We start from the raw sequence: 14,952 nt of genomic DNA, 5'->3' as shown, positions 1-14,952 counted from the left end.
TTATGAAGGACAAATTAAGAGCATATCTTTCATTTGGTTTGTTTCTGTGTGTTTGTCCCTTTAAACAGTTATTATGCTGTTGACTAGTTTTTGTGTTGGAGTAGTTTTAGATTGTCTGTGATAGTGGTCCCCATTCCCAGAGCAACGTTAATGAAAAAAAAAATGCAGCACACGAGTGACTCTGCACTTAACTGAAGACATAAATGTTCATGTGTTACTGACAGTGTATAAAAGTATGAGAGGAATTTACACTGTACTGATTTATTGATGTATGGTACTGTTTGCTTGAACTGAAGCTGAATTTCTTTAGTAAATATCCAGGCACCTGTGAAGTCCCTTAGTGATGTCAGTGAAGATGCACCTATCCTGCAGTCAGTGTTCAGTTGCAATGTCAGAAATGCATTCGCACACAAGCAGCGGAGGACTCATTCATTTGCGCTGACCTCACCTCACTCTTGCCGTAGTGTAGGCAGTATGCAATGAGATGAGCTTACTAGTGCACAGTTGGTGATTACATATTGTGTGAAGCAAAACGGAAAAATACAAAGCAATCAAATTCTGGGTCATCAAAGGAATATTTTCTCCTTTTCTTGAAAAGTATAATCAAAGCAATGTGTGACACCTCAGATGCAGCAGAATCAACTGCTTTATTCCTGTGTGCTTTGTGATGCAGTGCAGCGCCTCTTAGCTCAGCCTTCTCTTTCTCCACAGGTCAACCAGTTCCGCCAGCTCTACTCCAAGGTCATCAACGACAAGCACGATGATGTCATGGCCAAGTTTGGGGCCATCCTGGCACAAGGCATCTTGGACGCGGGTGAGTGGGTTTATTCACAGGAAACCTGATAGAAGGCGCAGATCTTCCACCCATGGGTGCCTAATCGTTAGCCTACTGCCCTTGGAGTGCCCATAGTCTCAGGGTGCTTTAACATCTGCTCACCCACTTTGTAATTAGCCTTGCCCCTCCCCCCCGAGGCTGCTTTTGTTTGTGGTGTGAACATGGGCATGTGAGAGTGTGCGTGAAATCTGACTTGGGAGCTGCACATCATCACACCAAAAACAGGGCACACACACAGATGTGTATACATATACCTTAAATGCAGGGTCTCAGAAATGCACTGACAAAGACTAGCATTCATACTTTTATAATAGAAAAAAACATGGGGCAGGAGTACCTCTGCATCCAGAAGTGCTTAGCACCAGCAGGTTAAAGTAGAGTAAAGCCATGATTAATCAAATATTATGGTGAATCGCAAAAGTATTTAGTATGTGATTAGTTTGAATTTGAATTCCCCTTTTTAACCTGCAGATTTTGTGGGTATATACCTTCAGCCGATTACTATTATGACAGCAGGCAAGACAGAACATCACATTCCTTGTATGCAGGCAGAGATAAAACCCTTTTCTACACGTCCAGACGAGAAGACAAGATCTTAAAATATGATCCCTATGTGGCAGGAGCCTGTATTCCTCTCTAATCCAAACAAGTTTCTTGGCTGGAGCACATAGATATACATCCATATTTTCAAGGGAAAATGCTGATGAATGATGTGCCAGAAACCCCTTTCAGAAGGCTTCACGTGCTACCATTAATGCAGTGTTTACCAAAAGACCATTCTGTCACGCAACCAGCGGGGAAACAACGTGTCCCACTTCAAAAGCGCTCTGCATAGAGCTTTCATAGTAATTTAGTTATGTTTAAAAGCTCTCTTTTGACATATGGATCAGTTTAAAGTTGGCCCAAAAGCTTGGAGTAAAAGCAGCAGGCATTAGCTGACATTTAAACTAGAAGAGTTGGTTAGACTTTCCCGTTCTTACTCCGTTTGCGATTCATCCATTTGCTCTACACTGTTGACCGCTCCACATATACGTTTCGTTTAGAGGCAGTTCATTGCAACTGGCAAATAACATTGGGTGAGTTAATGGGTCCCCACCAATCAGGTTGAATATCGCCAGCAGACGTCATCACAGTGGCACAGTGTGATGATCTGTGTATCTTTTACTGGCATTCCTGTCTGACATTCTAGGAGCCTCCAGAACAGTAGCCCATTTTAATGTGAGCAGACACACTGTCTCTTGAGCATACCTTGCTGTCGAGAGGGTCCAACACCTAGCTCCCTCATTAATAACTTCTCCATCTGCTGCCAAATGTATTTGTTTCCCTTTTGGACTTTTGAAAGGCTGACTGTTGTGCCTGTCGACTTCTATACTTCAGGTAATCCTTTTGTAGATTCCTTCCTTTTTTAAAAGGATGATAACCTTTTTCGGTTGACATCAGTGTATTTGAAGCTTATTAAAGAAATTTTATTTATGTGTTGCTTCAACACTTTTTTTTAGTTGTTCAGCACATTTGAGAAATTGCCTGAGGCTGTTGATGCCTAAGTGTGACCGCTTGGGGAAATTGCCTAGTAACCTCGCTGGTCAAAGCAATGGAATCAAGTGACCGATAAGTCAACCTTATAATGGCCCAGATAATGGATTATCAAGCAATTAGAGCTGCCATGTCAAGGGTTTGCTGGTATCTGGCAAGCTCATGTTTGAATTATTACCATCTGTTCCTAATCAAAACTGGGGAAAAGTGAAAGAGGGGCAAGAAGAGGAGGGCTTCCTTTCCAGCAGCACTCCCTAATAACTCTTGTTTTCAGGATTGAGTGTAAAAACAAGGCTTCTGCTAGATAAGGGTGGAGGCACAGTAAGACGGCACGGGCCAAGCTCTGTGGAAGGCCCCCTCTGACACCAGGACCCACCTTGCGCTTCCTGTCTGGCCCTTCCTCCCAACCCAAGCAGCAGCTCCACACCCCTTTCCTCCAGTCCCTCCCACCCCCTATCCTCCAGCGATACCATTCTGCCTCTCCTGACCTTCATGCAGTATAGACTTATTGCACAATTCAACATCTCTGTTCCTCATAAAAAGCTGATTAGGGAAAAGTTTACTTTCTTTCCTGTTAATTTGGCTTTGAAAGTACATTGTTTGTGTTCAGTCATTTTCCTCCCTCTGATCTGGTTACAGTAAGACGTCAGAAATTAGTAATAGTCAAAGATCACTCGAATGCTTTTTCTTACAGAATTTGACACATTTGTAACAAGATCAGTCACATTTTTCTGAGCTGAGCGTGTGAAGGCTGTAGCCTTTGGATTTGACTGTTCCCGTCTCTCTGTGCAGGCGGTCGCAACGTGACCATATCCCTGCAGTCACGCACAGGCCACACCCACATGCCCTCTGTGGTGGGCCTCTTGGTCTTCACCCAGTTCTGGTTCTGGTTCCCCCTCTCCCACTTCCTGTCCCTGGCCTTCACCCCCACTGCCATAATCGGCCTCAACAAGGATCTGAAGGTAAGGGACACCGTGCTGCACTGAGGCTGTTTGTAGCTGACATCTGTTTGTGGGTGTGATAGAGTAAAAACTACTGACCCATTTCAGTTCTGTATCATCTTTTCTGCCTTTTTTAATCTACGTTTTCATATAATTCTTGGGCTAAGAATTTAAAACATATACAGCCTTCCCATTTATGGTCACTGCTTGTTTGCTGGAAAACAAATTCCTGATTTCAGTAACAATTTGCCTAATCATGGCATCACTTCAGTGGTTTGCAATCAGAGAAGCCACCTGACAAGGTTGCTATCAAAAGTTGATGCTGAGAGATTTTTGGTTTTGCTGCAATAAAATTAAAGGAGCTGCATCACTGGCTCATGCTATAGATTGTCACTGTCCTTCACTCAGACGGCAGACTGTAGTAGCGCTGTACAGATGGTCCACACAGACTTTCCCAGACAAGGAGGAGCTAGAGTAATCCTTTCTGCCAGCTAAAGCATCATGGTGACTGGGCATAAGACATGGAGCGCCAGAGTGCTTTACTGCAGATGAAGTCACTCGGGTGGCCACAAGCATGACTGTGTACCCGCTTTGATCTGTGGAAGAAAACAGCCCCTTCAGATGTTATGAGAGAGTGAGGCGATCCATCACTTTTACATGATGTCAGAGCTCGTCAATGGTGAAAATTTGGAGTCCACCATCTGCATGTATGAATTTGTGCCGTGTGCAATAGCCAGCCCAGACGTTCTCGATTGCAGAAATGTTTCATTTAATTCTTTGGAAAAACTGGAAGTTCTGTTTGGAAATGAAACCAAGGGAATATGCTTGAATGCATTATCCAAGACCTTATAATGGGCCTTGTGCAGGCCCATTGACTCAATCTGTTTCACATCAAATTTTTTCCCTGTGATTAATTTTTAAATACTTGTTTCCCGTAATCCCTCCTTTCGAGCCTCTTGTACATATGTTAACTGATAATGTCAAGGTAAGCTGCTGATCATCTTTGCAAAGAGCAGCTCTGTGGGCCGTGCGCTGGCTGGTCAGTGTAATTCAGAGATGGCTGACAACCTGGTCAAGAGCTGATTGCTTTCTTTGAAGACAGATTGACATTGACTGTGTTCCCTCTCCAGATGCCCAAGGTGCAGTACCGCTCTAACTGCAAACCCTCCACCTTTGCCTATCCACCCGCACTGGAGGTGCCAAAGGAGAAAGAGAAGGAGAAGGTAGGTGCATGCAGCCTGTCTCGGCCACTAGTGGGTTCAGTTCTTATTTGCTGTTGTCTTTTGTCGTGTACATGTTGATTCCCCTGACATTAATGAGAGAACCCCTGTGCCAGAGGTGAATGGGAAAGTAAATACAAAAGGTCAGGCTGTGTCATGCTTTTGAGAGTCTTTGAGCCTTAAGGTGTCTGTAGTTCTCCTGTCACCGCTTGCATTTTAAGAAGACATGAAGCACTTAAATGTAATTTCTTTCAAGCAGATTTGCCTGGAACTCTGTCTCCCTCTCTCAGTCTCTTTCTTTCTCTCTCTCTCTCTCTGTCCCTTTAGGTTTCTACTGCCGTTCTGTCCATCACAGCCAAGGCCAAGAAGAAGGAGAAAGAGAAGGAGAAGAAGGAGAAGGAGGAGGAAAAGATGGAAGTGGTGAGTTTACCGTGAACGCTGAGCCATTTTTAACAGCGGCCGCTCTTTGTGGAGGTCTCGTCATCAGCTCCATGGCATGTTTATCCACCCTCTGCTTTCCATTACAGAAGGCTGCTTTTCATCTCTATATCTCTGCTTGCGTTGTTGATCTTTGCGGGAATAAGTGCCCTTCATAAGCAGGGCTCATAAGCAGGAATGAAACAAAGAGCGTTTTAGGACAAGGTGACTCAGTATTGCGTTGAAAAATGGTGCACTAAATGGACTTCAATTTACTAATGGCCTACAGAGCCCTTCTGTGTTCTGTCCTTTTTTCATCCCGTTCTGAGTAACAGTGGCAGTGGGAAGTTGTGTGTGTTTCTGCCAGTGCTCTCCTTCAGTGCTACCAAATCACCCATGAGACGTGCAGCTGAATCGGAGGATTGCTGTCAACTGTATGAAAAAAGTCGCTCATTAAGACTTCCAGTTTAGTGTTTGCTGGTGGAAGTGCATGTAAAGCACACTCTCCCAGGCCAACTGGGGCGTTCCTAGCAACAGGAGACGGCCAGCATACTGGTTGTGTTGACACAATCCGTTCGACACACCACACTTCCCAGAAAACGGCAATACAGCAGCCTCCTGGCCCTGCTGCTGGCCGCCCTGCGCACACAGGAGCAGGCACGGGTGGCTGGCTGAGGGAGCTGCTGTAGGTCCGGCCCAGGTCTGTTCCCCTTCGTCTGACTCACTAAATCAGTTATACTGCACCTGCCAGCTCCGCAAACACCCAGCCCACTACTCCTCTGTTTAGACTGAGTGGGCCGTAGGCCCCACCATCGCCGACACTAATCTCATTTGGCATGTTCACGCCGTCTCTGAAGTTCTGCACAAGTCTGACCTTCTCCTTTTGTTCCCAAGCTCATTGTCTCTCAGTGTTCCTTTGAGGTTTTGTCAACTTCCTGAGTGCAAAGCCTTTACTGTATGTCTCCTGCTCTCTGCAGTCTAACTGTACATTCTCGAAGCATGACCTGAATGTAGCTGAGGTGTGTCCCTAGAGGCAACTCCATTAAAGTTTACTGTACAGCAAAGTGGAGGAGTCTCTGTGTTCCTTTGAAGGGTGCTAGGTTTTCCGTGCCTTTATAAATAGCAGGTGAAACGTGCTAACTTCGACCTTAGACACCATGCTGGTAACTTGGCATTGTAATGGCATAATCAGACAATTTTCTTTATTTTTCTCATGATGATCATTTTAATTAAATCCTTATTTGAAATAAAAGCATGAAAGATGAAATCATAATTATTTGATCTGTTGCAGCGCTTAAGTGGACAGTTTTGAATATGAAATGTCACAGTGCCAAGGCATCAGAAATGTTGCCTTTTTTTACTGCAGAGCTATCCAGAAAACGGAAAGAAAAATTATCCTCTTAATGTCTCTGTGGGTGCCACTCCCTCTCCATTGATGTACCTGATGTTTTGACCAGAAAGTTGAAAAAAGCAAAGCTCTCTGGTGATCTGCAGGAGACTGAAGCTGAGAAAGAGAAGAAAGATGAGGAGAAAGAGAAGGAGAAGGAAAAAGAGAAGAAGAAGGAGCCAGAGCCCAACTTCCAGCTGCTGGAGAACCCAGCCAGAGTGATGCCCGCTCAGCTGAAAGTGCTCACCATGCCGGACACCTGCCGCTACCAGCCCTTCAAACCGGTAAGGCACCAGCACCCCAAACATGCTACAGTCTCCAGAACTTCAGAAAACACTCCTCAGGGTGCTTTTTTTAGACACTTTTTGTTATTGTAAATCTAGCTGAACCTCATATTACATCCAATGAACTTTGGCCCCAGCCTCCACATGACCCCATCGTTACTTAATAGAAAGAGCCGACCGACTCTAATGTCACTGTCCACCAAGCTGTTGGACTTGAGCCTTTTGTAAATGTTGATAGTTTTCCATATTTAAAAAAAACACAGTTTGCGGTCACCCACGCACAAAAAGTAGTCAGATTCTTGATTCTGAGTATTGTCTTGAAACCAGTCCAAACTATTATGCATTTAGAGCTTTCCACTCCTCAGAATTATCTTGGGTCATATCTGTCACAGGTGCCCATTAGCTTCTTCTCAGATTCCAGTGTCTTAAAACCAAATGCTCCTCCCCCGTGTTTAAAAGCATTTTTTAAAACAAGGAGTTCTTTCTGCCGGTCCAAGCGGAGAGCAATCTAAACAGTAAACAGAACCTTTTCAACAACAGTAGACTTGGCTGCATTGTTGAATTTCTGCAGAGGTCTGTTGGTCCCGCAGTTGTCCCACACATTTGATTTGTATAGGCCAGGGTTATTGGCCTGGTTATTGGTTATTAGTAGCATCACCATTAATTAGTTAGCATTTCACTGAAATATGCACTACAAGGATGCCTCATATTCTGAACCCAAAACAGAAGCGGGTCCCCACGAACAACTGTTCACGTACATTGTAATGAGCTATAATCCATTTCTGAGGAAATGGCCGAGTCAGACTTATTTCAGCAATCGCAAAAACAAAACCCGGTTGCTCTTCACGAAAGGCTGCAGTCCAACCAGTGAGTGCCAGGGAGCGGGAGTTGGCAGAGTAAGGGCACTGGTAGACTAAATCAGCTGTCTGCATGCACCGCCCCACCTCTGAGTGTCTGCTGCATGGTGGAAGAGCTGGCAGTGTCTGCACTGCTCAGTGGAGCTATTTACTGCTTCGATCTTGAGGGAATGAGCTCTCCCAAATTAACAGAACATTTGTTCTCAGTCTGAGTGACATATCTCTGTTGGTTTACTTCTGTAAATGAGTAGGGTTTTTTTTTTTTGTTTTTTAATTTTGTTTTGAGGACTAAGCCTCAAGTTGAACATTGAATATGTGTGATTTTTAAACATCATTAAACCTGTTGTAGAAGATCTCGTGTGGGAGAAACTCCCCATGACAGTGAGCGTAAAGTCTGATGTATATTTAATTAATTCAGAACATGAATAGTTTAAGTATCAAAGAGCTGCCCCTCTCACTCCCTCAACTCCTTTCCAGTGAACTGTGTGAGTAGGGTTTTTTGAATGCTCAGTTTTTTTTTTTCCTTTTTAACATTACCTTTGCATTCATTTTTTACCTTTTCCTTCAGAACTCATGCATAAGCATCTTTGCTCAGTGTTGTCACAAAGTGGGTTAGTTCTCTATGAAGGGGCACAGCCACTTCTAGTGTCAGGTGGGGACAGACAGGGCCTCCGTGTGGCGGAGCAGCAGTAGAGAATAAACACAGGCACCGTGATTTGCATTGCCATTGAGTGCTGAACCGAGTGGCCCTGTGTGCCCTACCTCTGCCTGCAGCTGCACACCGGCGGGATCATCATCATGAAGGACACCAGTGAGGAAGAGGAGGAACTGGTGGAGCCTGTGTCTGCCCATGGCCCCAAGATTGAGGAGGAGGAGCAGGAGCCCGAAGCCCCAGAGCCTTTTGAGTACATCGATGAGTGATGCGGCTCCCCCCACTCCCCCCCCACAGGTAAGTGGACGACTGCACCACCACAGTAGGGCTGGGCCTGCCCAGCTGATCACACCTTCTCCATGTCAGTCACTAAGGCATGGCAAACGTCAGCACCACTGCATTCATTGTCCAGTTCAAACACCACAGTACAGATTTATGTGTTACATATCCCTGTGTGGTTTCTGAAGAGGCCACCAGCCAGTTGTTCAATGTTAAACCTGACACATTTATAGGACAGCTATTTGGTTAGGAAACTACTTGTTTACAGTTTAAATAAAATTTTATTGTAATATTACCAAAATCACTGATTTATTAACCATGTGATAAATCAGCCAGTTGTATTACAGAATACTGACTGGGTCCCTGCCCGCTCCGCGCAGCCATCACCCCCCAAAACCTCTGGCAACTGTCATGTTCTGCTAGCTTTTTCATCAAAACTGTTCATCAGAGAAATTGTGTCACGCTTCAAGCTCTTTGTCTTATTATAGTTTCATAAAACATTGTTTGCTAAAGGCAGTCATTTCTTTTTATGGATATGGATATGGATTAAACTTATTAGACTGCCAAGAAACACAGCACAATCCATTAAGCTTTTCTCAGAAACCGCCGTTCATTTCAAACCCTTCTCAATTTCTTTTGGCCAAAAGTGACCGTATGTCAGTCAGGGAAGGGACTGTTTTGCCCCAAGATGGTACTGAGATAGTGTGTGATGGCACACGTGATTCTGCTGTGAACCACTGGCATTCCCTACCTCTGACAGAATGATGGCTTTTAAATGCAAGCAATGCAGCTGGCACTGTATGTTCTCAGTGTAGGCTGAAGTGAAGCAAGCAATACGTGGGATCTGTTTCCACATTTATGTGAAGGAAGCAAGTCATCAACGTCAGCGTCGGTCTGTTCTGTATTATATGCAGAGTGCGGTAGTGTGAAGGGTTCAGAGATGTTCCTCTGTGCCTGTCTGTGCCTTTCCTCAAGCCCTCAAAAGTTCACTTGCTTGATTTTAGAGTGAAGGACACCTGAATAATATATCATGCAAATGGGGCTTTGAGCACTCCCAGTATTGTCCTTGATGTGTCATAGGACATAATATATTACAGCCCACAACAATAGAGGAAAGATATGAATATGCTTTTGGCTCAGTCTTATGATTTTTTTTTTTCTTCTGTTCACAAATGCATTTTAGAGCCCTCGTTTGTAGTGCATGTTATTGAGGAAGAATCTGGAGATCAGCATGCCTTTTTCCTCCTTGGTTTTCTGTACGCTGTTTTTTTTTTTCCCTCATTGATTTGATCGTCCTGTGTTTATTGCATAGTTGATAATATAAAAGTCGTCTCGCCTCCAAATCCAAATCTGGGGTGTTGAAATATTGAACTGGATTTGTTCTAAGGCATGTTTGCTTTTTCCACAGGCAGATATGGAGCTTTTACAGAGACCCAGCATGCACCTCTTCCAGACTCCCTTCTTTTACATGTTCCCCCTTGAGCCTGACTGCCATGCTGCGCAGGGGATGTTTTACAAACTCTTGTTGAATGGTATCGTTTTCTGTCAGTACAATAAAAAAGATATATATATATATTGGAGAACTGAGGGTGTCTGCTTATTTTTTGTCATTGGTGTGCATGCCATGTATGTATGTGGTGTAAATAGCTTTAATCCCCAGTCAGGAATGGTTTATGTTCACCCAGCGTTGTTCGTGCTCACAGTGTGGTCTGCCTATGCCGAGCTTCTGTCTTTCCAAATCTGATTTGCTAAAATCTTTCATTTTGTGTACAGGACATACCATCAACTTAGATACACAGCCGGGAATCCTTCGGTGACATTAAGCTGAAGCTAAAACTTTGAATAAATCTTTTCTCATAATTGTCTCTTGCCTTTGAGATTTAAACTGTCCATTGCTGATTTTAACTAGAGAACATGTGGCAGAGAGGATTAAGAATTTAGCTTGTTGAGACCACTCCGGAATGACTCCTTGCATTCTGCCCATTTTCAGTAGGCTTGTATTTAAAGGTTAATATAAGGACCAATAAAAAGAGCTTGATAGTAAGATGATCTAAGGATTAAGAGCATGAGTCTGTTTCATAAGGAGGGGCTGATGGCATGTAATTAAATGTGTTCCCTGGTGCCATTACCATCTGGAAAAAAGTTGAACTTAATTTTATATGAAGCTTGTGATGTGATGAAAGTTTACTATCACATGATCTTTCCAGAAATTGGCAAATTGCCCTTTTTAGTCCTTGAATGTATACATTGTAAATCAAACCTGAGCCACCAAATATTTATTACATAAGTTCCAGAAAGTATGGGGTATGGGAGTGTTGTAAAGAATGACACACATTTAAAATTGTAGTGAGGAGGATATTTGAATCAAATGTCTATGTTTAGAAAGTGGTATGTGGCTTCTGATCAGCCCACATTAAAATTCATGCCTCATTTATGACTGATACAGAAGTGTGTGTTTCGTATCTGTAGTAGGTAGAAGTTACTGAAGATTTTGAATTTCCCCGCAGCTGATTTTACATTCTCAGAATTCCAGAATGTCATATGTTGTCGTAATTGTTATGTTAATAGTCAAGGTCTAAACTAAAGTAATTATGCTAGAGACTTGTTTAATCATTTTCCTTTTTATTAAAGGGCACAATGATTTTGCAAAATCCAAATTTTTAATTTGGCTAAATCACATTTTAGACAACCATTGCTCTTCTGTTTTCTACACAATTCTGGATTGATTTTATGAGTTTTAATAGGCATTCTTAGGACTTATTAACACACTTCTATTCTACTTCTCCTACTCTAAAAAAAACTTTAAGGAAAAGCAGCAGTTTGATTATAACACTGGTATTCTTCTTCCAGATTTTTATATTTCATCCTAATCCATATGAATGGATGTCATTTATTACATGTCTGAAATCAATGTAAAATCGAAGGAGATTAACAATCACTTTTTAATCTGTACAGTTGGCCTCCTACTGCTTCTGTCCCCTGTTACTCTACGGTTTTAGTGCAAAGAGACATTAGGTTTACCGGCACAAATGGAACATACGTGTAGTATAGTGTTGAAAGTGATCTGGCTTGGACGTTTCTCCTTTGATGCAAATCAAATATAATTAAACAGACTAATGTGGCAAGAGAGCCTGGACCAGAGCAGCATTAACACTCCCAAAACGCCCTCTCGATTCTGCCTTCGTCTCTATCACTGGAAAATCCCTGAGCCCTGCCAGGACTGGCTGAGGTGGAGCCACCGCTGAATGTCATTGGCTCCAGTTTGGGGTCATGCGAAAACAAGGCCAGCAGCACGGAGTGCACATTCTATTATTACATGCTGTACCCCTGCCCTCTCATTTCATCTGAAACAAGATTTGCTTTGGTGGACCGTTTTTCTTTCTGAAGTAATTAACAGTAAGGAAATGGCTTTCGTTGGTGGCCTCTCCCAGGGTTGACACTTCAAAGGCGGCAGTGCAGAGCCGGGTCCTGTGAGTTCAGCCCCGCTCCTGATGACAGGGCGGCAGCGTGTCACATGTCATACTGCTGCTCTGTGGGAGCCCAGCCTGGGGCTCGAGCCACCCTGATCATCAGCACCCATAACATCATCAGATCCCCTGATGATCTGTTATGCACTGGTCCACTGTAGTCACATGTGTGGTTGATGGGTCAAGACTTTTGCATTTATATTGCTGTTTCATACAGTTATAATTACATTCACATGTTTGGATAATATCAGTTGTCACATGACTACACAAGGCAAAGACACATAAATACACAGAAGGCTGCATGAACGTTACACACAAAAATTAGCCTGCACCTGAAGCTGTCAGTACAAACACTTTTACTGTAACTGTTGTCATACTGAATGCAGGCTAAGTGCAATAATAACGCAGTAGTAAATTAACTAGTGTAAAAGTGCAGTAATGGCTGAAAGAAATGTACAAAAAGGCTGCGTAATATAACTATGTAGGAGGGCCATAATGGTCAGCAGTGACCACTATAGGAAGCTTATTCCTTCACATGGGGTGCAGAACAGATACATGTGTGACTCCACTGGGGAGAATGCCCAGAGGTTGCAGAGTGCAGTGCTCTGGATGGTACGTAAGGTGTGGCAATTCCCATATGCTCACAAGGCTGCAATATGCACACTCTTCTCTGCTTGTTCTGATGTTGTCTTGTATTCAGTGTCTGACATTAAGCCAGCCAGACAGCACAGTGTACGAACACACAGGTCAGCAAGGGCAGATGACCATTTTGCAGCTTGTGGGCTGCTTGTCGTTCCAGAAAACTGGTCCAAGGCTGGTGTATTTCCTCTTTCTGCTATAATGAAGAGAGTCTTAACCACAGATCAAAGCAGTAAGTGCATTACCTCAAGTGCACAGAAATGCACCAGACACCAGTTGGAGAATTGGCCTTCAAAAGGAGGAAACAGCACGATTTTGAAAGCCTTTAGGCAAAATGGCAACTTTATATTCCCTCCTTGACTTTATCTTTGCCAGCACTTCCACTTGGGCATGATCTGGGCCAATTATAACAGACTGTGGGTACCGAGGTAGGTAACCTTATACACTGAGGCAGGTTGCGCTGAAGGGGTCAGTCTGCTACAGATCAGGCACACACATTAGCTGGATCTCTGCAGACCACAGCCTTAATGATTAAAAAAAATGTGGTTTCAGTCTAATCAAGAAGGCTCTAGCTTGGATTTACATTCCTTCAGTGTTAATTTGCCATCCCTCTCTGTCTACCCACATACAAATCCCAGCAGTATCGCCTGGCTGCCAGTGCAAGGCTGCAGATATCTGTGGTGTGAAAAAGCACTTCTGTGATGTTTGTTGACCAGACGAGTGTGAAATCCTTATCAAGCCACAGGGAATGGAACTATTAGAGATGGGTAGGCATTCTCTGATTAACTCTGCTGATGTTATAAATGAATCTGATCCATATTGTCTAGAGGCAGACAATTCAAACAGATGGTAGTAAACGTGACATTTCTTAAATCCCCAAATGAATTAATGAGAACTTCTGCAGGTAAAGTGAGTATTTCTAAGTTTCTTCCCCTCCTTTCCAATGCCAGAACTTGCAGTATTTTCATCAAAACTTTAACAAGACATTTATTTATCAGTTTAAAATTTTGAATTTTTATTTTGAATTTGTCTGTGCAAGTATGGCATGCAAAAACGGGCATGCAATAGGGTAAACCCCTGGAAGATGTGGTATAATATTAACAATAAAAAACAGGAATTGAAATTAAACTCAAAATGGATTCAAACTGCACTGAGTGATGGGACACATTTTTAGCTTTTGACACAACAAAAATTTTAACTTGGTCTGCACACTACAAGAAACTACCCAGCAGGCTAGAAATATATAAATAGCTGGTCATATCACAAAGCGCTTGTGGAAGAGGATAGGAAAGGTGTGCCTCAGCTCCATAACAGTGGTATGAAATCCATGTTCTTTAAGCCTAAAGAATGTGGTGTTCAGGGAGAAACACAACAGCCAAGCACTGAACCTAGTGTATGGTAAAAGGATGGCGGGCAGAAGTTGAATCTGAAGGAATTGTCCCCTAGGGAGCGCTGTTCCCATGAGGCGTCATATAGAGACTTTTCATTGAGATTTTAAATAAAGAAAGGGAGGAGTTGTGCCGAGTGTCATTATTTGATGTATGCATGTATATATGTATGTTTGTAAGAATATAAATGTAGCGGGAGTGAAAATAGAAGTATGCTCTGTATTAAATTTTAACAGTAAATCCAGCCCTAATTCAGCAGTTTCCTTGAAGCCTTGGGTTTATCAACCACCAACTTCTAAAGCAACTAATGAAGTCTAAAATTCTGTTTTTCAGTCTGCAGTATTTAGCTGGTATTTTGACAAAGCTGAGGGTTCATTAAATGTTCCTTTCATGGTCTTTTGAAATGCTGAACATTGTTTTTTTTTCAGTTTTCATAAATAAAATCACATTTTAGAACTGAAATTGGTATACTTAACATCTTAGAATGGCAGCAATATTACAAAACAAGCAAGAAAATCCAGTTTTATTTATCATTTTAGGGACTTACAGTTGCAGACAGAGGTTAGTCAAGCATACTTCTCTCTGGCTCAGAGTGTGATGGTGCAGCAATAAGGCTTCTTCTCATGTTCGTTTTTAATGAAAACAGTCTTGCATAATAAATATGATACAGTCAGACACAACATCCATTAGACAGTTTTAAAACAAAGTGAATGAATGATCTTGAACACCATACTTGTTTTGATTGGATTGAAAACTGTAGGCAAAAGGTCAGCTGGCTGCTGCATTGTGTGAACATGCAGGCCACTGCCATTCGGATTACATTTGTCCACTTTTCAGTTATGTTGTCACTGCAACGAGGAGGAGATATCCTCTCCTTGCTGATTTTGACATGCTTCCTCTGGTGAGACTCAACTCACGTGTCCAGGTGCACTTGAATGTCAGGCCATGTCTGTCAGGCCATTTCCACTTACAGCCAGTAGGAAGCTAATGGAACCTCAAAGTTTTATAAAGAAAGGCCTTCATCTGGACAAAGTCATGGGCATACATGGTACT

At 42.9% G+C, this 14,952-nt stretch overlaps 1 protein-coding gene across 2 annotated transcripts in view; it reads left to right on the top strand.

Annotated features, from left to right (window-relative positions):
• Nucleotides 1-9,964, top strand: part of psmd1 (proteasome 26S subunit, non-ATPase 1) — a 45,240-nt gene extending 35,276 nt beyond the window's left edge. The window contains exons 19-25 of one of the 2 annotated variants that reach the window (XM_036520670.1): nucleotides 712-814; nucleotides 3,161-3,330; nucleotides 4,440-4,532; nucleotides 4,857-4,949; nucleotides 6,441-6,617; nucleotides 8,249-8,423; nucleotides 9,818-9,964. In XM_036520670.1, coding sequence (XP_036376563.1) covers nucleotides 712-814; nucleotides 3,161-3,330; nucleotides 4,440-4,532; nucleotides 4,857-4,949; nucleotides 6,441-6,617; nucleotides 8,249-8,395 — 783 coding nt within the window. In that variant the 3' untranslated portion in view covers nucleotides 8,396-8,423; nucleotides 9,818-9,964. Of the gene's footprint in view, nucleotides 1-711; nucleotides 815-3,160; nucleotides 3,331-4,439; nucleotides 4,533-4,856; nucleotides 4,950-6,440; nucleotides 6,618-8,248; nucleotides 8,424-9,813 lie in introns of both variants that reach the window. The other variant, XM_036520668.1, reaches the window with a different exon arrangement.
• The last annotated feature ends 4,988 nt before the right edge of the window (nucleotides 9,965-14,952 follow it).

The sequence above is a fragment of the Megalops cyprinoides genome, chromosome 2 (assembly GCF_013368585.1).
Source record: "Megalops cyprinoides isolate fMegCyp1 chromosome 2, fMegCyp1.pri, whole genome shotgun sequence".
Taxonomy (NCBI): Eukaryota; Metazoa; Chordata; class Actinopteri; order Elopiformes; family Megalopidae; genus Megalops; species Megalops cyprinoides.
The sequence above is the reverse complement of the archived record's forward strand: the minus strand, read 5'-3'. Positions and strand labels throughout refer to the sequence as shown.